General features: G+C 38.1%; 1 protein-coding gene across 5 annotated transcripts in view; it reads right to left on the bottom strand.

Moving 5' to 3' along the window:
- Positions 1-24,557, bottom strand: part of GSAP (gamma-secretase activating protein) — a 43,977-nt gene that overhangs the window by 17,469 nt on the left and 1,951 nt on the right. For 3 of the 5 annotated variants that reach the window (XR_015804082.1, XM_088165856.1, XM_014869051.2), the window contains exons 2-19: positions 22,801-22,874; positions 19,906-19,962; positions 19,195-19,264; positions 18,739-18,795; positions 18,519-18,607; positions 18,047-18,116; positions 16,968-17,017; positions 15,569-15,673; positions 14,612-14,671; positions 13,910-13,953; positions 12,249-12,334; positions 7,756-7,833; positions 5,603-5,680; positions 5,041-5,133; positions 3,534-3,751; positions 3,173-3,242; positions 2,455-2,537; positions 1,871-1,924 (exon numbers count right to left, since the gene is read on the bottom strand). Coding sequence is in view for 4 of the 5 variants with exons in the window: in XM_088165856.1 (XP_088021982.1) it covers positions 1,871-1,924; positions 2,455-2,537; positions 3,173-3,242; positions 3,534-3,751; positions 5,041-5,133; positions 5,603-5,680; positions 7,756-7,833; positions 12,249-12,334; positions 13,910-13,953; positions 14,612-14,671; positions 15,569-15,673; positions 16,968-17,017; positions 18,047-18,116; positions 18,519-18,607; positions 18,739-18,795; positions 19,195-19,264; positions 19,906-19,962; positions 22,801-22,874 (1,436 nt within the window). In the remaining variant the exon portion in view is untranslated. The remainder of the gene's footprint in view (positions 1-1,870; positions 1,925-2,454; positions 2,538-3,172; positions 3,243-3,533; positions 3,752-5,040; positions 5,134-5,602; positions 5,681-7,755; positions 7,834-12,248; positions 12,335-13,909; positions 13,954-14,611; positions 14,672-15,568; positions 15,674-16,967; positions 17,018-18,046; positions 18,117-18,518; positions 18,608-18,738; positions 18,796-19,194; positions 19,265-19,905; positions 19,963-22,800; positions 22,875-24,557) is intronic. The other 2 variants (XM_088165854.1, XM_088165855.1) reach the window with 2 other exon arrangements.

The raw sequence follows: 24,557 nt of genomic DNA on the forward strand, positions 1-24,557 counted from the left end.
CACTGCACCCCAGGGGCTCAGCACAGCACAAACAAGAAACTCTTTCTGGTGCTCTGACCAGCACCAGGATTTCTTGCACTATATATTTTCACTCTTCCCCTGGATCTCCTCCTGTTTTCTTTATTTCCCTTCTTCCTCCTGCCTCCTCCCTTTCTGATTGAACTTATTTGCATCCCTGCAAGTTTGGTTTGTGAGTAAAAAGGGGGGAAAATTAGACTTATCAATTGCAATCCTTATGTAGAGCTTTTGGACAATTGGACTAACTGTTCCCCCTTTCTCAGTATATCTTGATGAACAGGAATTTACTGATGAAAACACCTGATACCCAAATAGCACAAATTTTTAATGTGTATATGGACATAGACCTCCTAAAAGCTCTGAACAACTGATGGGCTTGAGAACTCCAAAAAGCTTCTCAAAGTGACAATTAACCATTGTTTCTCTGAAATGCCATAAAATCTCTGCAACAGAAATACTACTTGCAGAACCAGATCTGTCACCAGGGTCTGACTCCTGATGCCAACAACATGGACCAACTGAAACAACAGCTGACCACTTAAGCTGTGGTGGGTTTGTGACATTGGTGTGGTGCAAAATAGCCAGAGCATTAAACCTTACTCTACGCATTAGCATCTTTGTCCTCATGCAAGAGTCAGAGCAATTTGCTGTCAAAAGTAGCAGGAAATATTTGTCTTTAGCTCAACTCTGACCTTTTCAATCTGTTTAGGTTTCAGACAGAAATAGGAAATGAGTTCTGCAATCAGGAAGTATAGCTGCTAAAGGCATGCGCCCCCAGGGGCTTGAGGTTCAATCTCAGACAAGTTAAAGTTCTGCTAACTGTGACCTCAGTGAGTTACAGGGATTATCTGCACACAAATTTTCTCAAGATCTGATTTTCCCAGGTGTCCCAGTTCTCAAGGCAGCCTTTCCAAGCAAAGCATGCAAAACCTGATTCCCCAACAGCAACCCTGTGAATAAGCACAGCACAGCTGTGATGCACTGCTGCAGAGTGAAAGAGCAGTGGGAAATTTCACTGATTTTTAAAAGGTTTTATGAACAGTGATGCTTTATGATTAATTACAAGCACATCTTTAAAGACCTACATGGAACAACACTGTCGTGTATCCAGAGTCTAATCTATGTTTTGCTGGTGTGTCTAAACTCCTCATTCTTCCCATTAGCTCTCCACAACAAACTGCTTCTTAAAATTCTTTCAGATTTTGTAGGGGAGTCCTTAGGAAAATTTCAAGAGTTTCTCTAAACTGGAGCTGAGGGAGTGGAATAGGAAGAATCATTCATGTTGTTTTCAACGGAAAGTACAATTTCCTACCCAAACAGCCTGTGCTCTCCCCACACAGCCCACTGCCCTTTCCAGGCTGTGCAGGAATTTGGCTAGATTTAGTAGCCAAAGCCCTGACATAAGTGCAATCACAGGATGCTCTGGACAAAACAAAGTGAGGGTTACGAGCCATGCACACCAATGGCAGCACAGTGAAATAGCCCTGCAAGGGCATGTGGGCACACGTAGACATACGTAGAAATCCTACTTGTCTGTTATGGCACCTCTGCCTTCAGCTACCAAAGTGATAAAGCAAAGTGGTATCAATCTGATTAACATGAATTAATTTGTGGATAATTCTCCCTGTTGAATAGAGGTGTCTTCAGAAAGGGGAAAAAACCCTACCATCTTTGAGTCTGATTAACTGGTATTTTAGTAAATGCATACATCATTCCCAACAGGGCAATTTTCTGTTTACATCTGTTTTTGGATAATGGTGACACTGCTGCATTAATATTTAGCACACTCCCCATGCACAAAAAAGCAGCTACTAATCTGCAAATACAAATGTGGTTTTATACTAGAACTTACCTCTAACACAGGTAGAGAAATAATGTCTGTGGCACATGTTACTCCAGGGACAACCTATAAATACAAATTATTTGTAATCTTACAATTCAGCATAGAACATGGGGCATCTAAATCAATCTCCATCATCTATTTCCTCAGTGAAACTAGCTAGCCAGCCAGCCAAAACTGTGCCCTTATTTTTTAAATATGACGTGTTAGAACAGTGTCACAGCAGAGAAATTAAGACACTATTTGCTCTAACTGTAAAGTCTTGCTTGAAGTTATTTTACTTCTGCAAGCTGACTTGTAAACCTTAACTCTACTGATTCTGTTTGTCCTGGAAATAACTGCATGATTTTGCTGGCTAAATGTATTCTGTATTCATAATAAACCTCATATGGTAAGGTTTAGTCAAAAAATTTGAGTCATGGAAAACACCACAAAGGGTAAGACTTGGCAAACTAAAGCAGGCATAAAGCACAGGCATAAAGGTATCAATTTCGAGCATAGCTATGAAAAGGTAAGATACACAAGCTATAGGCTGTTCTAAGGGATAAAATACCAGACCCTCTAGCTATTAATTAAAGTACCAGCTGTTATCTTACCCCAATCCAGTCATGCAGAGATGTGTAGGGCAGGAGTTTATCTAGGTTCTGAGTTTCTGGACACATTCTGCAGTACAGGGAGGCTGAATGTAATGTAAAAAGATTTATAAGATGTATAATCAGTTAACAAGAGTAGGCTACACTGTTCCTTATCTGACACTTTTTTAGGGATAAATCCTGCTGCTGTCTCTGAAACAGCTTCCTCCATCGTGGAACTAGTCCCATTCTGTGCACAAAAGGAGGAAGAGATGTCCAGATGGCTGCAGGGCTGGGTCAGCTGCTTGGCTATAGCTCAGCACTGCAGGGGTCCTTTGTACAAAGACTCTGCACTGGCTAGACTGAGAAACCAGCTATTAGAAGGGAATATCATGATAAGCCAAATTATTTTGAAACAAATGGTTTGGGTTAGAGCTAGAGGAGAATGGAGCTGGGGAACAAATCTTCAAAGACCTAAAATAATGATAAATCCATTTGTTCCATTAGACAGAAGAATGCATTTGAAGTTTTACTGCCAATCTGAGATCTAGACAATTTTGAGATGTCTATGTATCTTCTAAAATAATGATACTGTCTCTTAATGCCACAAAATGCAGGTTAGTTAACACAAATCATAACTAAAATGCTCAGAAATAAGAGTCAGTTTGTACTGCCATGGCCTCTCCTTCAGTGTCAACTGAGTATGCAGGAAAACTCAGTATGCAGGAAAAGAAATACCTACCAATGATAAATTCTTGAATGGGGTCAAAAGAATGACATGTTGACAGGTTCTCAGAAATCCACCGAATAATCTGTCAGAATGAGGACAGGGAGCTCGTTACATCTCTCTGTTTAAGCAAGTGTTGTAAGAGAGTATAGAAAATTTGGTTTTGGTAGTAAGACTTTGCATGGAGTAGTGATAGAGACACAAATGTTTTCTGGACAGCCTGGACTGGTAAAGGGGTTTAGGGCAGCCCAGCCAATAAACCTCTTGGCTCAGGTGAATCAAGACTTCTCTTTGGTTGATACCATTCATGCCCTGCTCCTGCTTTGTATAAGACATCAGTCACTGGAAAAAAATTTAGAGGAGATTCTTTTCCCACCTGCATTTCCAAGCCTTCTGCATGTTGGAAGTAGAGCAGGGCACAATGCAGAGCTGCCAATCTCTCACAGTCTCGTTTGCTCTTCTGTAGGAACTGCAGCAAGGCACTGTCACTGATGCTCACATCATACAGACTTCCTGCATTGCAATCCAGGACTGTTGACGCCCATGGGGACCGGATGGAACAGTTTTGTAACATGTCGATTCTTGCATCCTCACCTGAAGAACATTGGTTTGAGAACAAAAAGGAGTAAGAACATAAAATCTGCCTGAAACCAGTATTTCTCTTAAGACTCTTAAGGCTCCCAGTAGTAAGAAAGAGTCTGCCTCTTGCACTGCCTGCCCTGGTATTATGCCAAAGAGGAGAAAGAATGGTGTTGGCTCCATAAAGAAAGCAGATAAGGAGCACAGTCCATACTCAGTTCTCTCCTTCCCTACTGCTGACACAGAGAAGGTGCAGAGATTTGATGCTAACAATGCTGCTCCAAGGCAAATCAGACTACATGTGATGGAACAGAGCAGAGCACAAAGGCATTAGCACAACTTCAACACTAGAATTAGCACCTATTGGTACTGTTTGTGCAGGTCAGAACTGGTCACATGCAGAATCATGATACAAACTTCTATTGGTGGATCTCTTGCCATCAATCCCAATGGCCAGAACAGGAAGGTTCAGTGAATAATGCAATTATTCACTGAAGCATCAGACCAAAACCATTTTATTTATACTAGTACTCATGTCCACCATGATGGTACCATACAGGCACTGTATTTCAGACCCTTTGCATCAGAGAAATCAGGCCCACCATCCAGCAGTGATGTTTTCCACCCATTTTTAGCAGGACAGTACTTCATTATGCATATGAAACAAGTACTAGCTTCCTATGATGCTGCCCCTGCACCAGTTTCCACAATTTATGTCTCCTTCACCCAATCAGAACAACAGATTTCTGTTTTCAAACAAAGGCACCCCACTTCCAAAAATAAACCACTTCCCACAAAGACATGTTTGTTGGAAATGAAGTAACACACATCTCAGATGAGACTCTAAATTAAATTGCATCAGCCTGATCAGGTAAAGGAAACACAGATTTCCTTTCCCCACACCCTCCAAACACACACATTTAGAGCAACTCAATAGGAGGAAGGAAATGTAAAATCAAATTTACATCTCATGTGAAATGAAAACAGTGGAGGACCAAGAACCACGGGCAAAATTGAGGGAAGGGAAACTATGAAACCAAGGCAGAGAATTTCAAATTCAGTGAAAGGTCTTCTTCCATCTCATAACAAGCAATAAGTATGAAATACACAAAGTATGAAATGCCAGTTCAGCTTCTCTTTCTAAAATGGAAAGTAGCAAAAATGTCATTCTGATTTTTTCAGTACCCTTCTTTTGTCAGAACACTGTGCTCTAAGGAAACATTGAGAAATACAACTTTTATGTAAAGAGATATGAACAAGTTTCCACAACAACAAAGAAATTACTTAAAGCAGTTTTACTATACCTGTCAGAAATAAACTATAGCACAGCAGATCAGGATGTTGAATGTTCAGGAGGTGCAGGAACTGGCCAGGCAAATAAGCAGCCACGTAATAGTCTATTTAAAGAAATAACAGTGATCAATTTAACACATGATAACTTATTTGTTCTAAGAGGCTCTTTGACATGATTCTCAACTTGGCCCACTTCTCTTTGAGTAATTGATTATATCTAGGAAATATAAAAGGAGTTAATTAAAAGCTGCTGTTCTATGAACACAGGAAACACTAGCAGCACATTTGGGTTTCCAGGAGAGGATTCAAGAAATTTGAGATACTCAAGAACTCAGCAGCTGGTGTCCAGCACAGATTCTGAGACAACTTCAAAGGAAGCTGCTTACTAATAGTGAGGTATTGCAATATCAAGTGCCAAATACAAAAGGCAAGCAAAAGAAAAGCAGCAAAATAACACTGCTACCTAAAGTCATGAAAAAAAAAAATCCTTTCCTTCCAGAGAAGAGTTAGCTATTTGTCTCCCTAGTAGATAGAGAATGGCAATCACACAGGAAAGTAACACAAGTAACCTACCAAGATTCATAAAAGCCACTTCCTTCAATTGATGAGATTCTGTTCTTTCTAGAGAAACTGTAAAAGTTTTGTTATAACCTGGGGGAAAATAAACACCATTTGTTACAATCCATCTATTACTTTATAGCCAGAAATTTTAGCAGTGCCCATAGACCCAAACAGGAATATTTTAGAATGTTTAGTGGGGTTGTCTGCCCAGACAGATTTAATCCATTTTAAACACAGGTCCTGCACACATAGTAGACTGGCACCTACACAATGCAGTTCTTTAGTGTGTGAAAACTAGTCATGCACTGCATAGCCTACGTTTGTGTTTAAAGAAGCACTCAATCCCAGAGCAAGCTTGTATAAAAATACCTTTCCCCCAGAAAAACCAAAACACAAATCCTTTATATAGCTGTGTTTCACATTTTAGTGATCTTTCAACTGCTTTAAAGAATTTCCACTTTGTTTATCTGCATGCCCTATTGCTGTAATTTAGTTCAGCTCAGTTTATACAAAGGCCAATTTCAGACCTGCTGTGTTTGCATGGGTTTTGCATCAGCACAGCTGTTGTTTCAATCTAGACTTGTACCACACTTCTGGCACCCAGCAAGAATGACACAATGCCCTCAAATTTCCTCTATCTCTGAGAAATACTGAGGATTATAGTAACTAATAATGTCATGATCAGGATGCTACTTAACAATGCATGGAAATTCAATATAAGATCCACAGTTTTTCCAAGAGAAGAAGTCACCAACAGCAACACTACAGAGGCAGAAGTGTCAAAAGATACAGTTTTTCATACAAAATACGACTGAAGTTAGCTTGCAATGAGTCAGTACACTCACCATCACCACTTTGTCATTTGCCAGCATGAGGACATGCAAGCTAAAAAACCAGCACGGCAGAATTCAACTGCAACATCGTGACTTCTCTGTTCATGCTGCAGTGACTGTTTTAACATGGGTGGGAAGCTTCCAGACAAGATTACAGAGGCTGCAGAACAAACTGAACTCCTTAAATGTCTCCAAAATATGGCTTATGGACCCCAAAATATGAGTTATGGACCCACTGCTTCTGTGGGTCACTGCAGGACCATTATTAAAATTCTCTTGTACAACTGATGAATCTTACATGAACTCACAAACAGCTCTGCACCAAACAACTCCATTCCATAGAGCTCATTTCAGACTTAGCTAGTCAATGTCACCATATTTATCCTCGGTTTCTTCCTAGTACAGATCAGGATGTACAAGGGCCATGGTTGGCTCCAAGCAATCCAACAACTCTCTGGCTACACGTCAGGCATATCTGGGGAAATCAGCCCTTCACAGCAGTGAATGCACAGTGTGTCACACCCGAAGAGGACTTTTTCCAATTCAGTAATGCCTTCGAGAACACAAAAAGGTAGTTCACTCAATCCCACAATATTCCTGCAGCAAAGCATCATGTGTGTGCAGCTCTGACATGTGAGAAGCATCCTGACACAAGAAAGCAAATAGTTAAGGTAGAACAGATATTATGCACTTGAACACAGTTACTCCATACTATGCAGCTTCTCTCTTAAGAAATAATTTGCTTCTCTGTCCATGTATCAAGTAAGAAAATCTTGATAATCAGAATTTTCATTCTGATTGGAATAAAACAATGTCCTTTATTATTTTAAAACATAAACAAAAGTCTTAACTTTAAGAGCTAGAGTACCACTCAGACAGCAACTATTCTTAGAGTCAGTGGGTGTTGCACCTCTTGCTGTGAAAATGACATGTTGAACTGGAATTCTAAACACACATTCAAGCTAAGAGCTGTTGGCTTTATTTCCCATACAAATGCCTTATGGCATAAGTACAACACACCTGCAAGCTCCCACAGATTGCACTGATGTCTGTGCTCAGCATGCCGGAAAGTCTGGCTAGAAATAAGGGCCCAAATTAATAACCATTTACAAGGCCACTGGTTTGAAGCTACTCACTCAGCATCAGGCAGGAAGTCTACAGCAGGAAAGTCAACTCTGCAGCTCAAGGCAGCTGCTGTGTTTAAACACCAGCCACAGTAGTTTATTGTCTGCAGACTTCGGTAGTTATTTGTTTTGAAAGGCATTCTGTAACTCTTTCAGCACACTGACATTCTCCAAAATAATGTACAGTAAGTTAACAAGTTAGTCTTACCTTTATGTAAAAAATAAATGGAGTATATGATCTCATGAGGAATATCAGAGACTAGACTACAACACACACACAAGCCTCCTAAAAAGACAAAATAGAGAAAGAAAATTCACTTGTCTAACTGAACATTTAGACATCTTTATACTGCACAAAACCAAATCAAGACTGTTTCAAATTATAAATTAAAAATAATCTCTCAAAAAAGGTAAATATTACAGGAATATCTATTATGGGCTCTAATCATCATTTACCTAATGAAACAAAATCAAGAAAGAACAGAGGAGGCAATCTGGCATAATGGAAACCTGGGTTTGGCATGGCCAGTTTTTTCCTTTAGGGGAAGTACATTTTAGCCCTTTCCAGGAGAAATCATGCTTGCAGCCAGAAAACTGATCGAGCCTTTCTCTCCACAGACTGCCTCAATCTAGATATTTTGTGTTCAGGAGCTGTCAGATATGCTCAGTAACATAGTAAAACACCATTTCTTTGCTTTTCAAGTAATCTCTTATTGGCAGCAGCATGAATACACTACCAGAGCTTTCTCACACTAGAAGTGATAGCCACTTCTCCCCCTTCCAGCTCAAAGAACTGCTAATACCTTTTTTAGGAGAGGAGTCAGTCCTTGGGACAAGTTTATTTCAGCTGGGGTACTGCATACAGGGTTTCCCACTCCCAGAATAATTCTACATCAGACTGATCCCGTTTTGACCCCACTGGATGGCAACCCTGCTTTCATCTCTTATAAAAACTTACTCTGATGCTTTGGCATTCATGTTAAAAACAGCTTCCAAACCACATTATCCCAATACAGTTGGGAAAGCTCGTCCACAAATATGACCATTTACCTTTATTGAAAGTTCATAATTTTAAAGAAGAAAATAAAGTAACACTAATACAGGTACTGTTCTGTAAAAAATAAAGGCTTTGTATACAAGTTATGCAGAAAAGGGCACAGTATGGAAAAAGCACAAGTACAAAAAAAAGCAAGTTGCCCAGTTACTTTATTTGATTAAATGCCACCACAAGGCTGTATCATAGCTGTGATACAGATATAGCTGAGACACTTCACACTTCTGTCTTCTGGGGAAGACAACTGCTTTCTTAAGATGCAGTTTTTCTTTCTGCTTATTCTTAGCTGACTGAATATGGTTTGATACAGTTTTGCTTGGATATTTGCGCCATTCAGACAACAGACATGGCATTTTGCCAGAGCACTTGGCTTCTTTCAGAATATGCATAATTTTTAAAGTAGCAGCATCAGGACTCATGAGGAAGACTGGAAAAGTTCCAGCAACCCACCGGATTGCTGTTTTATTATCAACAGCTCCCTTCCAGCACTGCATTTTTTTTCTTGTATGTTGGAGTCTTCTGTGTACACTGTTCTGTAAATTGCACAACATGCAAGTATTGTTCAGTCTGAAGTGTCAGTGGGCAATGTGCAAACTGACCACAGATATGGCATCTATGGGAGACTATAAATAGGATGTGATCTTTCAAATCAAAAATATTGGTCCACGTGTCAACAAACTGAATTACAAACAACCGGAAATAACAAACGGTGCTTTGTTAATACAGACAGAAACATGGCAGCCTCAGACCAGCAGGTGTCCAAGCAATGCAACATCTGACACAGTCCTGGCAATCCCAGTAGAGCAGCCAGAGACTGAGAATACACCACAGACTCCTTTCGTACCCTTAGCAGTGCTCCTGCAAATTAGAACTGGGTTGTGCTGCTGCAGGGAAAGCCTGTTAGCCTATTGCAGCTGTACGCAGAGCCAGGTCTGTCACACTACCCGTTTCAAAATCGTTTGCAAACAGTAAAAGCTGTAGCTGAATGCCTTGAGGTGAGAAGACTCATGTGAGTACATAATTGGATGGACACTTATCTTTCCAGAAATAAAAGGGAAAAAAGATCGTGACCACAAAGGTTAAAACAAAAAAAAAAAAAAGAAAGAAAAAAGAAGGAAGAATTTTAGAATTAAGTTCTACTCCTATTCAGGAAACAGCAGTTACAACTCTGGTACTCAACAAAGTCACCCCACTGAGAGTCACCTACAATATGTCGGCATTAAATTTTCCCTAGGAAACTTTAACTATAAATTCCTCATTTCTGTTAGATCAAAAACTCAAGATATAAGGCTGTAACAGCATCTCAACACAGCATCCAAATGTCACAACTCAAATACAAGATTGTACCAGGCCATTTTATCTAGTTATACTGACTTAAGAGGGACTTGCCTCACTTAACTTCAGCTATCCAAACATCTCTCATTCAGACCTCTATTCAGCAAAAAAGGAAATATGGATTGAATCATCCTCTGGAGATGCTTATTTCTCTCTAGAAACATAGTCTAGATGCCTAAATTTCAGGCAGATAGGTGATGGTTATCCAGTGTCTATGACCTCTTACTGCCTGTATTTTTTTTTAAATATTGAGCAAATTTAATCGAAAAATATTTTTAAAGCACCAAGAAAAAAAATAACAGTGCAGTGTTTATCTAACAACCCCTGAATTCTCGACATGCAAAGTTAATTCTGAGACTGGAACTGCTTTTTTTTCTCAGCTATTCAAGAATTACATGGGGGCTTTTATCTGGAGAGATTTCATCTGTGCTGTGTGTAAGGAACAGAGCTACTTTTCTAGTGCAGAAGTTTGAGAAAGGAGAAGTGATTTCATTCAGAGTTCAGATTGGCAGGAGCCAGTAACAGTTTTATTAAATGGGAAATTGTATGGAATATTCCAGTTTGAAGTTTTGCCAATTATGCTTTGCCAGGGACGTCTGAATGGTACGAGTAGGGATACTGGCACTACTATCAGTGGTGTGCTAGCAGTCCCATAGCAGGCACAGTCCACACCACAAAGAACTTGCAGCCCAGTTTTGCAAATCACCACTGAGGCACAAAAGGGAACCTTTAGTGTGATTACCCACAGTGTGTTTCAAGAACTAGATACGGTCTTAGCACCAAAGTAACTTGCTCCAAACTGTTAGTTACCTGAAATGGGTTGTGAAAGGTAATCCTCGGTTTTAAACAACATTCAAGGAAAAGACACATACAGTAATCTAATTTAGCAAGTGTAATTGTCAAATTATCTGTTTTACAGTAAGTGCAGTGAAAAGCACCTGTGAAAGGTTCCACACAGACTTCAAATATTGCATCACCAGACAGAAAAAAAGCATTTTCTTTCACAGTAACTAAACAAGTGTTTTGCTGGAGAATGACTAAACTTCATCCCAAACTCAAGGAGGTGCTGCAATCTGAATAAACCCCAGAGGAGTAAGGTTTAAAAAGTAAACATATATACCAATCAATAATATTTTCCATTATTGGACTGGCTGTTTATATAAGCAACTGTCTTGCTAACAGAGAAAAAGCCTAATCTGCATTTGAAAGACAGAAACTTGGCTTTCTCTTACTTCTAATTCCTTCCCTCTAATCTTTATAAGCATGCAGTTTGCCTTGGTAAGAAAAAAAATCCATGTAAGGAAGCTGTATTTCACTTGATTTGCACTAATGGTCATTTCAGTGCAAGTGGCACACAGCTCAGCAGCTCACTGGTGTGCACAGCAGGCCCTGGAGAGTGACATGTGAAGCCTCTCCTGCAACACTTCCCTGTACCACTGTGCTGATGACTCAAAGGTTAAACGAGCACCATCTCTGCCTGCCTGTATGGTCTAACTCAGAAGCTGAAAATAGCTGTGATGAACAGATATCTCTTGAGACCAGTTTTTAATCCAAAAAAGCTCATGCATACATTAGGATGGAGGCAGACTTCAAAATCCTAAAGGTTTAAGAAACATTCTAGATTAAGGAATCATATATAACTAAACCCTTGAGTAGCACATACCATGTTTATTATCGCATACTTGGACCTTCTGAACACCACATACTAACAGCAATATGAAGCTCTTAAAGCCTGCATTGCACATGCTCTGTGTATGTATGTCCACTCTCTAACACAAATATACATACTAGGTCAGAAAACCAGACAAAACTTTCCTTGAATTTACTTTCTAACATAATTTTGGTCACCTTTAACATTAGATTGCTTTAATGTAACACACAGCTACACTTTGGTACCTTCTGGTTTCTGACACTGACAGGAAAACGCCAAGGTGTTCTTTGACTGAGAGATTTCACTAGAGAAGAGTGTGGTACCAGTTCTTTGAAGTTGGGCTACCAAAAAATTTCTGGGTGACTGTTTTGTTGTTGGTGTTGATACATAAAACCCTGGGTACTTCAGCTTAACTTCACTGCAGCTTCCAGAAGGTAAAAAATTTATTAAGACAAAGCACAGTTGCCTTCTCCCTCTCCTCACAGTTACCTGCCAAGTACACTTGGAAAAAGGAATACAAATCTCATACTCACATTTATAAATGTTTGTATTTCTGTGTGTTTGCAATATTTTATGAAGAAATTCAGTAATCAATTAAGATTACACTGCATGATAATTACTCGTGAAGGTAATTTTGACCATTCTCGTATTTATTCATTACCTGCTTTACTTGTGAAAACCTGAAGGTTCAAAGATTTAGATGCAACATCTTGATCTTGACAGTAATCATATCCAAAATTCACAAGTCTATGAGCAAATAAAGATCACTGAGTAAATCCACAGGGATTTATCACAACAAAAAGATCACCAGAACAGTCACTATGTAACCAAAATATACTAATTAAATTATAATCAAATGTTCTGTAATGCAAGTTAAATTAGGCTTTAACCAATTTGCTCAATGCTATTAGAAACAAGAATCCCAAGACTGCACATTGTTATCCAACGATTTTGAACACACCTGACAACTTCATATTCACTTCATATTCACTTACATTGTCCAATCATTCCTATACTTTGAAGTGAAAGCAAGTTCTCATGACATACTGGAAATCCAAATACTTGTGACACGTAATAACTCAAAGGTTTTGCAGACTAACTCTACAGTGCATGTCTCTAAAACTACAATTTAATCTGCAATAGGGACACTTCTTTCAGTGGAAATACTTAAAAAGAAAAGCACAAAATCACACTCACATGGAACTTGCTATACCATGACATTTTCAGTTTCATGCTACCTGTGCTTTAATGGTTTTACATATCTGTAAATGTACAAGGCCTATTTTCACCCTGCAAAACATGCAGCAGAAGATTGTAGTCAGTCTGCTTTGTCTTTTTTGTTGGTGAGTGGTTTTTTTTGTTTGGTTGTATTTTTTTCCAGAAAGTATTTTCATCCTGTAAGGGTTTTCCCCTTGGTCTCTGCATTAACTTGGAAAAAAAATAAAATAAAGCAAAATACAGCATGGAAGCTCTTACAAGAGCCGTGTTCTTTCAGCACCAACTGTAAGAGGATACAGTGCCTTTTATAGGGCAACCTGCACATGCAGGAGCACCACGCTGAGCCTTATGCACAGCACTGAGACATTCCAAGAGCTGCAGCTTGGGCAGGGTGGAACTCAACTACCTTCAGCTACTGACACCTGGCCTAATAGCTCTGGCCTCTCTTTTTATTCACAAAAAATAAATGGGCCCGTTTGGAATGTAAAGATAGATGAGGATTATGACAGAGTTAAGCCATCCTGACTAGCTTTTCCCTCAGTTAAAAGGGAGCCCTCAGGAGACAAGCTCAGATGCAATCATGTGCATGGCAGACACAGAATCAGACAAATCTTCATCTTTGCAAGTGCAGGCTGCTGGAAAGAGCATGCTGGAGGAGAACAGAGCAGTGTCTTCACAGGCTATAAAAAGGTGCTACTGGTTTGCTTAACTGCCCAATAAAATTTGCAACAGCAATTAAAAATGCAGAGCTTCCCTTGACAAATTTTGACATCACCATTACAACATGCCCTAGGTTAAAGCAAATTAATTTAAATAGGTTCAGCATACTTAGAAGGTTTAACTATAGCTAGCTCTTCAGACAAATAATTTTTTTAAATCACACTAAGAAGCAGTCAAGGATTAAATTACTTTTTACAGTTGAGCCTGATGAGAATAAGAACTGGAGGTCTGGACACAGTTTTCATGTTATTCTCCTGTTCCAGTACCATATAGGCAACTGCAAACAAAGATATTGTGGCCTGGAAAAGTTTTACTTGGATTTGTAAAATGTTACCATGTAAATTAAAAGGAAAGCAAACCAAAACATTAAAAAAACAAACTTACTTTAACTGTGTGTCATTTACAGCAAGATCCAGGTGTGATTCCAGCTGTTAAACAAAAAAGTAAACAAACCTGTTCTTTACAGAGGTCAATATACCACGTTTAGCATTTCAGACCAGTAAAATGTGTCATAGTCACATTTCACCAGGTTCAATATTTTAACAATCCTCTAATCCTTACAGTCATTTCAAAAACCCCCATAATACAGACTCTTTTTTAAAAGGAGAAAATAAATTGCTGCAGTGCAGCAATTTTCTGCCACTGGGACAAAAGTCTAGTAACAATTACATGTTGTAATTTTTATGTTCTCGTTTTTGTATTTTGGCTGCAACAAACGTTCCTTTCTCACTTAAAACTGACACAAAATCAGTACATGGTTTCTTTTTCTAGTGCACTTGATAAGCCTGCTTTTTCAATAACTGAGTATAAGATCAGTATAGTGTCATGTATGTCACTTTCTGCCTTCTAGGTCAAAAAAAGTGTAATTCCACCAAAGTTACCTTACTGTGGCAAAATCTGAATCTGACTGAATATATTCTTGACAAGAAAATAATGCAAAAAAAACCCCCAAAAAACAAATGGAAAAACAAACTCCAGTTTTCCTCTGAAAAAGTTTCAATCATTAAAAAGACAAACAGATAGTACCTGGAAAACATAATCACGTCCCCCTAAAAACAATTATATAAGAAAATACTAATAACTTACTATTGAGTTAAAATTTTCATCAGGATAAAACTGGACACACCTTAAAGTACTCTTTGATTCCTGGAATTAAAAAGTATGTGTTTTGTAAGTAAGAAAGCATATTCTACAGACTGAGAAGTGATTGGATACTCAGCACCATTCTTCACACTTAACCTGCTTTGCTAACAGATATGCAGAATTTAGGGGACAAAAGAATTTATAAACCACATATAACCCCTCACAGTAGCACTATGACATGCTTCCTTCCTGCCCCAGATCATTATCTGCCAATCATATATAATTGCGTGGGCCGTCACTTACACACAGCAATACACGTCTCACACATTTTAGAAAATGAAAAAAAAATGTTTTCCATATCTGCCTATATGGCAAAAAGAATTGTATCTTACTTTGGTCAGTTCAAAAAGGGTATCTCAGAAACAAAAACATAAATGTATTTCTCCATCACAGTTCACTTCCTGTTATTTCCTAACTCACTCTTTTTGTGGCTAAGAAGAGTACAGAAAAATCCTTTTTTATTTACAGAGAATGCATCAAGTGCAAATAGTCCCTCAGACAAAATAACCCAAACCCTTGCCAAGAACCTGTCCTCACTTGGTCACTCAGTAAGTCGGCACACAAAATACTTTCTGGATGTGATTTGTCTAGAAGAGAGGCATTATACTCACAACAGTTTTGGATAGAGTTAGATACTTTTGAGTTAAAGAACTTTCTAAATAAAGAAAAAAATTTGACAAGCTCACCTTTTTAATAGAAAGCACTAAGTTCACCATTCTTCTTGCAATGTACTAAGCACAGTAGCAGCTAAGGTAAGTTTGGATTTTACTTTAGGTTATTTGAGGCAAGAAGAAAGACCATCCTAATGAAAACAAACCCCTATTTGCTACCCCACACACTTAAAACTTTACTGCCACTAGACAAGCAGGAACGAAACTGCAAGAATGACTTTCAGCTCACCTTTGGAACAATGTAGAAGAGTCTTTGCTCCATCATATCCCACTGTGCCCAAACGAGGTCATCTACAACTTTGGCTCTTGGAAGCTGACCTGACTTTTGAATCACCTACAGGGAAAGAATGAAAACATTAGAAGCCACCATATAAAGTTCTGCAACAATTATGCACAGTCTGTGCTTTAAAGAGAAAAGCAGTGAGAGAAGAGGCACAAATAATAAGGAGCTTGGAAGGAACAGGCTCCTTGTCAGCAGCATGAAGTCCACCCTTGTTGTGTGCAAGGTTCTCAGTTTAAAGAGATCAGAAGCACAGTTTTCAGGGTACAACTACTAACAGATCTTTCAGTCTTCCTTGCTTGCAAGAAATTCACCACTTAGACTGCTCAAAGTGAACAAAGAATAGCAGAGGCACTCTTCCTCAGAGAGGAGGGATATACCACAGTCAGTTCAGAATCAGCTGCATTAACTACTGAAAGGAGATGTGTCTCCAGAAAAGATTTCTATCTGAAGCTTCAGCCATGTGAGAGAGACAGAGGGTGTAGGGAAAAGGTTACAGCTGTGGAAAACTGTTGGGATTGTACACAGGCACACTCGAATCATGTAAGGAGATATCATGCAAACCAAACCAAATCTGTTTGGCAAAAGGATATCACATCAATCTGTTTTCTGATTATATTTAAGTCTTTACTCCACGACTGTAGTCTAGCATATAAAACCCCTCTGCTTGAAGGGTCATGATAAACTAAGAAAACCATGAAAGACTGCACAGGGACAAAAATCAGGTCATTAACTTTTCCTTCAAAGTCTGCATTCACCCCCATAATGCAATACCCAATAATATTGGCTTTCATGACAAAATTATTTACTATATTAGATAAATGCTCATTAATAATAAGTCTTTCAAGCTGAATATCCACAATTTGTTGATGACAAATTCATGTTAAAAAGCAAAAAAGAGATGAGGGGAAAGATATTGGAACATTCACTGTACTCGGACTGCATCTAAGTTTTACATCTTTTGTTCATTTGTTTTAAATGAGTCCTTTACTGGGTTCACACAGACTCACAATAGACAAGGTTGGGAAGGCAACTCTGAAAATATTTTAAATGGCTGCAAATATTTAAAATGGTTTTAAAATTAATAAACACTATGTTTACTTCCAACTTCTAACGCATAGAAGCATTCAGCAACATGTAACAAACCCAGTAAAATAAATCATTTTCCTCATAGATCACAAGGTGTAAATTTTTTCAATCAGCTTTGCTCACCTGCATAAGTTGCCATAGTAATCAGTGCTTTCTTTAATAAACCTTGTGTTGCCCAAGTATAAAACTAAAAAAACTTCCAAAACTTTCAGCAAATTAAAGTAAAAAAACCTCAAACTCAAAGATTTTTCAATCTTACCACTTTTTGGTCTTCTTCTGCAACAACATGAATGTCAAATTGTTCAATATCTTTGAAAAATTAAAAAAAAAATCATTAAAACCAAACATTTTTAAATGCTTTTATACAGCTTATTAAACAAGCTCACCTCTTAGAATTCTGTAAGAACACTTTAGGGCCAGGAAAGTTCAACTCATTGTAAGAGGAAATCTGTGACACATGAGCACAGGTGCCTACAGAGACCTGGAGTCTCTTCCTTCCTGAGCTGAGAGTGGCCTCAGCCATAAGACCTCGTGGAAACAGTTCCCTGCCCACACCAGCACAGCACAGGCTTGAAGAGCAATGACTGGAATGTGTCCAAGCAAGCCAAGGAGGACCCGTGGGAAGAGTCTGTGGAGCTGCATGTCCATGTATGAGACTATCCCTGACCTGTTTCACTTCCTAACATGAATACCCCTCACAGTCCTTTCCCACACAAAACTCCTGAAAGTTATCCACAGCTGGCCTGCATGACAAGTGCAGCATTCACCTAGCAGATGTGCTTCTGATTTAGCTCTGTCCACCTAAGTCCATCTACCCAAGGTTGGTGTCTAGCTCAGGGAAGATGGGTCTCTCCAAGGGGATGGGAAAAGAAATCTCACTCTATAATAAGAAGGAAAACCCCACTCTTTTCTAAGTGTCTATCTTTATCCATTCCCTGCCATTAGATTAGGCTGAATATGCAATGTTAGCGGAATTCAAGGAACTATTGCTCTATTCTTGTCCCACTTCCCACATTAAATGACATCTTTCAATCAATTGATTTGCTCTGAATTTATGTAGGCAGCTATAAGGAGTCTATTTTAGCTTTTTTAGAAGTAAAGATGACTGATGAATGTGAGAGCTAAGCAACTAATTGTAGACAAAGATGGCCATTCTGTTAACATTGAAAAAAATCTGGTAAATGATACAGTTTTTGAAAAGCCTTTGGAATACCTAGAATAACTCATACCCTTCTTTTTCCTGTTTTTTCCCCCCAATAAAAGGCTACCAAAAATACTATCTATAACACTAATCTTGAAGTAAAATAATGACAATGTACTTTGAAAATATTAACTCACATTTATCTTCTGAAACTAGCAAGAGACGACTTTCTGTAGAAGCATTTCTGCCTTCAACTGGATAAAGAAACTGTACAGAAAATTTCACAAAAGTAAGTAAAAAACTAAAGTAGTTTAGAACACATCTAAAAATGCTTGGGGTTTTTTCAGCTAGATATTTATGTATTTTTAAATTAAATCAGACACACTAATGATATTTAATTAATAAAAATAGCTCATATTACACATGAATAGTTACCAGTTGCTATAACTGCAAACTGTGGAAGACTGAAGAGAAATAAAAAAGCAGCCTTCATGTTGGAGAAATATTCTATACCAAACATTTTATGAAGTTTCACTTTTTATTTTTCTGAAGAAACACGGGACATTATCTCTGTTGCAAGATAACATGAGATATTTCAGCACTAAACCATGTTTTCTCTCAATACAGAAGTTTATAAAGGCTTGTGTTTAGATTAGTTGAATATTTTACCTGTACTCGAACACAGCTATCCACAGCCTTTAGGACTCTCACATTATTAATGGGATGAATTTCGATTAGCAAGGTTAAATACTTGGACGCTGCAAAAAGAACATATTTTAGATAACATTCTTTAATGCACACAAGTTGGTCTTCTAAACAGAAATCACATGCAAAAGAAAGCAAAAAGGTACAATATTTCAAACAGTATCAAAAAATCCACTTGCAGTACCTGACTGTAAGAGCTGACTTGTTCTTTCTTCCTCTGTATATTGACAGAAGCTGACTGCTGTGGGGGGAGAAAACACCAACACAACCACAGTGAATGTGCATATTTGACATTAATCTTACCAAACATCCTTGAAGAATGAGCACCACCATTCTTTTACCAATAACATGTAAAAGGAACATCAGAAGCTCCTCTAAATGTAGCAGGTATTCACAATTGCAGGAGGAGAAAATGAAAAAGGGGCAGTGTGTCTTAGATGTTTTAATAAAACAGCAATATTGTCATAGCTGTGTCATTATGTTGTTACCTACATTGTCTGATGATGGATCCACTGAAATTCATAAACTGCTGTGGGCAACACACAGATCAAAATAGATTTAAGTAATTCTAAACCCAACTGTATCATCCTACTGAACTAAATCTTTATCAAAAAAAATTAATGATAAAGCACATATTTACCCAATAAGGTCTTTTCATTGTTGATTGAACAGCTGATTATGTGCAGATTCTTCTCAAACATATAGAGGTGCTACAGAGAAACACAGTAATGTCAATAACTGCGCTTTTTCAAACTCCATAAAGGAAACCATCTCACTACTTCTTAGGAAAATAGTGCTGTCCCACAGTTTTTATCTTTAAGCCATATTTTTTCATGCCCAGAAGAACCACATTTCATGCTTCAATTGTAACAGTTCTCCTTTTTCTCATGTTTGTTTTTTACTGGTTCTTTTGAGCTCCATGTTGCCACTAGAGCAGTATAGCAGACTTTTATGTAAATACAAAATTTTACTCATTTCATACTATTATGGGGACACCTTCAAAAACCTGTTATCATGATTTTAGTTACTGAATTGCAGTATGTTCAGTTTTAGAATAAAAAATCTCTTAAAATGGTATCACCAAACAGACCAAGAATGCACATATAAATAAAACTCCAAACATTTACTTCTTGGCACATGTGTGCAATGAGGAGAGTAGAAAGGACTTGCTGTTTAAAAGGTTGTTTAGAAATAAAGATTGTAGACATGATGCTTTACTACTCTCAAGCCTTTTAGATGTTTGCACCAAGGACACACTCCTTAAGGACATAACATACTGTGTTGCATAGCATCAAAATCTGAAACACTACAGCACTGTCATCACCAGAGAGAAACTTGGTATTGCTCTCACCTCGTTCTGTTTAGTTTGAAGATCAAACAATCCAATGTGAGTGTCTCTCTGATTTCCCTATGGATGGAAACAAATTAGCACTAGCAATATAAACATACACAAAGCTAAATATTGCTCTTTTTTTTTCCTACCTCCCTGTTCTCCCTGCCCATTGACACACATCCTCACACACTTCCCAGTCCTATATATAAACCGGCAGTTAATTATCTAATTCCAAGAAAGCAAATTCTAATTCCAAGAGAACAAAGATTTATTTTTTCCTTTTAGAACTAATACATGGGATAAAGCTGAAATGTGGCCAATCCACAGCCCACAGGCCATTGCATAAACCTCTGGCTCTCTCTCACTTTGCTTCTAAACTGGTTTTAGTTGCAGGCAATAGGGCCAGGAACAGAGATATCAGTACAAGAATCAATAGGGATGAGGGCTAAGGCTGGTATTCCGAACCTCACCAACTTGGTGGTCATTGCTCCAAAAGGGAGCACAGAAGCATCAAACATCACCAAAAATCAGCTCCCAGTGATCTGGCTGTAGCCTGGAAAAAGGATTTCAGGTCTGCCTTAGGAAGTGATTCTTTGAAGGCTAAGTATTTTATAAGCTCACCATTAGCCTTCTGCCTTTGAAGAGTCACATAATATATACCCTTTCTAGCTTATTGATAATAAATAAATTATTATTTTATTTGGAGCAAAAAAATGTTTGGGACTACAAATCAAAACTTTACTATTTCTTAATTTTTACCATGCCTTAAATTTTCCAAATATATTAAAAAAGAAAATTTTGCTTTGCAGCACATACTGGATAGCAAATCAAACTGATGTGTATTAATGCACTCTGGGTATAGGCACTAAATTGCTAAACTACTGAAATTAAATCCAGCCACACAGGCTTCTACTTTCACAGTGAGCTTCACTGTTTTTAACAACTGCTTAGGGGGAGAGAGGAGAGATCTGTGGTTATTTACAAATTTATGGCATCTTGCTTTGTGAAGTTGAAACAAAAGCCTGAGTATTCACTTCCTAAGGGGTCTATTTCTGAGTGTCTCATTATTGTTGTGGCAATGACAAAAGTCTTTGACATCTGATTTAAACAAGGAAAACAAAATGTCTTTATATTAAGACACAGGCTTCAGGCCTCCTAACTTAAGATTAAGCAAGTACTTTCACAAATAACTCTTTTTTCAAGTGTGTCTGAAACATTAACACCATCTTACTTAGATACTGAAAAATACACTTTACAAGACTGGTGACAGAACGCCTATGACTATGCATAAACTAGGACACTTGTTTCCATGTGCACTCTGAAGATTCTTGCATTACCTTGCAAATAGAATTCACTTCTGTTAAAAATATCTTCTTTGACAATAACTATTAATGTCACAAAATATAGACATTGTCAAAACCGCAGTACAACATAATACTATAAAATAAGCTTGAAAATAAAACTCAGTGTCCACCTTCCCCTGATTTCACACAGAATACACTTGACTGTCTCTCACTTAGAAGACAAAGGTTGTTTTCTATTTGTGTCTATTGGGAAACAAGCCAGGCCAGCTCAGTCTAGTTTACATCCTCCACACCATACACCTCCTCCCAAAGAACAGGCTACAAGTGGCCAATTCCCTCAGTTCCACCAACTGCTTTGCCCAGATCCTTACAGACTACAGCGGCAGCTTAGACATCAGCATGCAGGTACACACCTACATTTAGACATGTGAACCTCGAGCTACAACTCATCCCTTGTGCTGCTGCAAGTGCCTGAAGAGCACACAGGGCAGTTAGACTGTCAGAGGCCCTAAAATGCTTAGTGTGAGATTCCACAGGTACTAGAAAGCAGCAACACCACACACACAGAGTACCAGATCTCCTGCTGAGCTACATGGTTACTTGTATTAAGTCTTCTAGAGTCTTAAGCAATGAAAAAAACCCAAAATTTGACATACTCTTTAGAATTGTTTTTATGGTTACTGTTGTCTTGTACAGACTCCCCTATGCTTGTACTAAAGGAAACATCCACCCACAGCGAAAGCATATTAAAATTAAAGCCTTGATGAAGGCCTCACCTCTTCCCTTAACCCTAGGGAAGCTGGAGAGTTTTAGCATTGTTGAGCCAGAGGTGAATGAAAGGCATCCCTACTCGACTGGAGTTTCATCTCCTATCTGTACTCCTCAAGAACCAAAATCCTCCAGGATCCAGCTGGATCTACACACTCCTCTGAGATGCACAGTCAAGAAGCACAGCTTGTCTCATCAAATGAACAATGAGAAGAAGACAAAGTTTCACTTTCTAAAACCATTAGAAAACCCACTTAGAAGTAAAACTAAAAACATATACCATGAAGAGCAGAATCTTATGTTTAGAAGCCAGCTCTAGATATTTCAAGATATCAAATAAACAGGAGTTACTTCAGACTACTTGCAATAAAGTGTTATGGATGAATCTTAAAGAATGGCATATGCAGAAATAGTTAATAAATAGTTAATAAAGGGCATCTTAAGACATTTTAGTAGGAGAAAACATTTAATTACAGCACTGCACATGAATTTAATAGCTAGGCTTCACTAAGAAAGGGAGGGCGAAATTATGTGCTGCTTATGAAGTATCTTAAAGAAATTGTGTTTTGTTCATGGAGACATTCTGGGCCAGCAAAAAGTCAAGGACAAAAACCCTATGGACTTAATCAGGTGAGTACTTTACTCTCCATTTCATCATTCTTAACCTTTGTCTGAAGTGGAAACAGGTATTTTCCTACTGCCCAACCTCGCCAGGTTGTAATCAGTCGTGTTTCCATATTCTAACACTGACTGCAAAAAAAAATTAAACTACAAGAACTCAATTAGATTCACATACAGTATTATTCTCAACTATTTTTATTAAATTCCAAGGTCGACTCACCTTCCAGGTATAAATAATTTTTCCATTTCTTTCAACATTTACAACGTAGAGTGCTGATGAATTCTCAGAAGTGTCTGAAATAAGTACAAAAAGGCACAGGATTTTCATTTCAGCTGGTTCATCCTATAATTTATGTACACTTTAAGCAAATATGCTAAATACATTTCTACTTGTAAATACTTATTTGCATATGCCAAAATTACTCCCTTCTGGAAAAACAGAGTACTTCTTACACCATGATTTAAATCTGATAAACTTCAACACAGAAAATTAAGGGACTTCAAAACATGCAAGAAAAAAATTATTTTTGTAAGGCCTACCTCTTCGTTATAATTATGATTCTAATGACCATTACCTTTTGTTATGAAAATCAAATGTGCTTTTTCAAAGAATAAAAAAACCAAATTAAACCAAAATCACCCCCTTGCATTTATTCACTATACGCCACATGGGGTTCAAACAGTGAAGCCATACTCCAGTCCTCTGGACACTACAGGAAGAGAGAACTAGCCTGAGGAAAATATCACTTGCTCACACCTGCTCCTTCAGCATCCCAAAGAAAAGCCTGAAAATAAACTACATCTTTAGACAATAGCTCTACAACATCAACACCACCACTCCTGTGTCGTTCTTAGCCCCTCCTCCAAAAAGAAATAAAGAAAGAAATAACCACACCAAAATCTAAAGAACCACAACACTAAATACCATATAGAGAGATATGCAACCTACCTACAAGTACAGAGAACTAATAAATGCAGGACACGAAATTATATGGGATGAGAACAAAAGAGTACAGTTAAAATGGAAACAAATGAGCAGGAAGCTAAGATGGACACAGAACGAGAAGAACATATCTCGACACAGCAGTACACATAAAAAGAAAACCATCAGAAAAAAAGGATAAAATATTGTACTCAAGGTGAGAAAAATGCATGCTTTCCTGATGCTGCTTTTGTTTTCTAATCACCATAGCCATCAAAAATGTGTTTACCTCCAATGGAATTTTTACTAGAAGTGGAAATTTTGCCCTTAGTAAGGTTGAAGTTGTATGATTGTTCTCATATAATAAAGATGGCCTGCAGTTCAGTAAGCATCAGCATAAATAATTCTCCATAACCCTCTGCAAGTATTTAGTCAAGTCTGACACTATTTACTTGGCAGTTATCACAAAGTGTTGATAGAAGGAAGACACTTAGTGAAACTTAGTTTAACAAGACTGATACTATATACTGGCTTGTACAGCTTGCAGTGATAGGAAAAAAAAAAAACTGTTTTCAAGTATTATCAGAAGAAAGTAAATTTTCCATTCTGTTGTGGGAGGACAATGAAAACCCTTCCTTTACAATGAGTAGCATTCATATCACTCGAAGTACACTACAATACCACTATATTTGAGCTAGATCATGACAACTGGGAGAGTCTAAGATAACAATATACTCTCTTTTTTTTTCATCTGAAGCTTCCTGGAACTTAACAACCACCTCAAACTTTCAAGATGAGTACTACAGTCTCCACATTTTCTCATGCAATACTTCCTCAGAGCAGAATTTTGGTAGAGAAGAAGGTCCATGAGCAATCTCCATGTCAATGAATTTAGCTATCATCTGACACAGATACCTTAAAGGTGCTGAGGCAGTTCTGTGTCAGAAGAGAGTTTCTCTTCTGAAGAGAACAGTCAGTAGGAATATGGAGGCAAAGAAGTGGCAGTGGGTTTTGTCCTTGGAAAGCCCTGCAGTAAAACCCTGCACATAGAATTA

Source organism: Sturnus vulgaris, chromosome 5, assembly GCF_052056855.1.
Source record: "Sturnus vulgaris isolate bStuVul1 chromosome 5, bStuVul1.hap1, whole genome shotgun sequence".
Lineage (NCBI taxonomy): Eukaryota > Metazoa > Chordata > Aves > Passeriformes > Sturnidae > Sturnus > Sturnus vulgaris.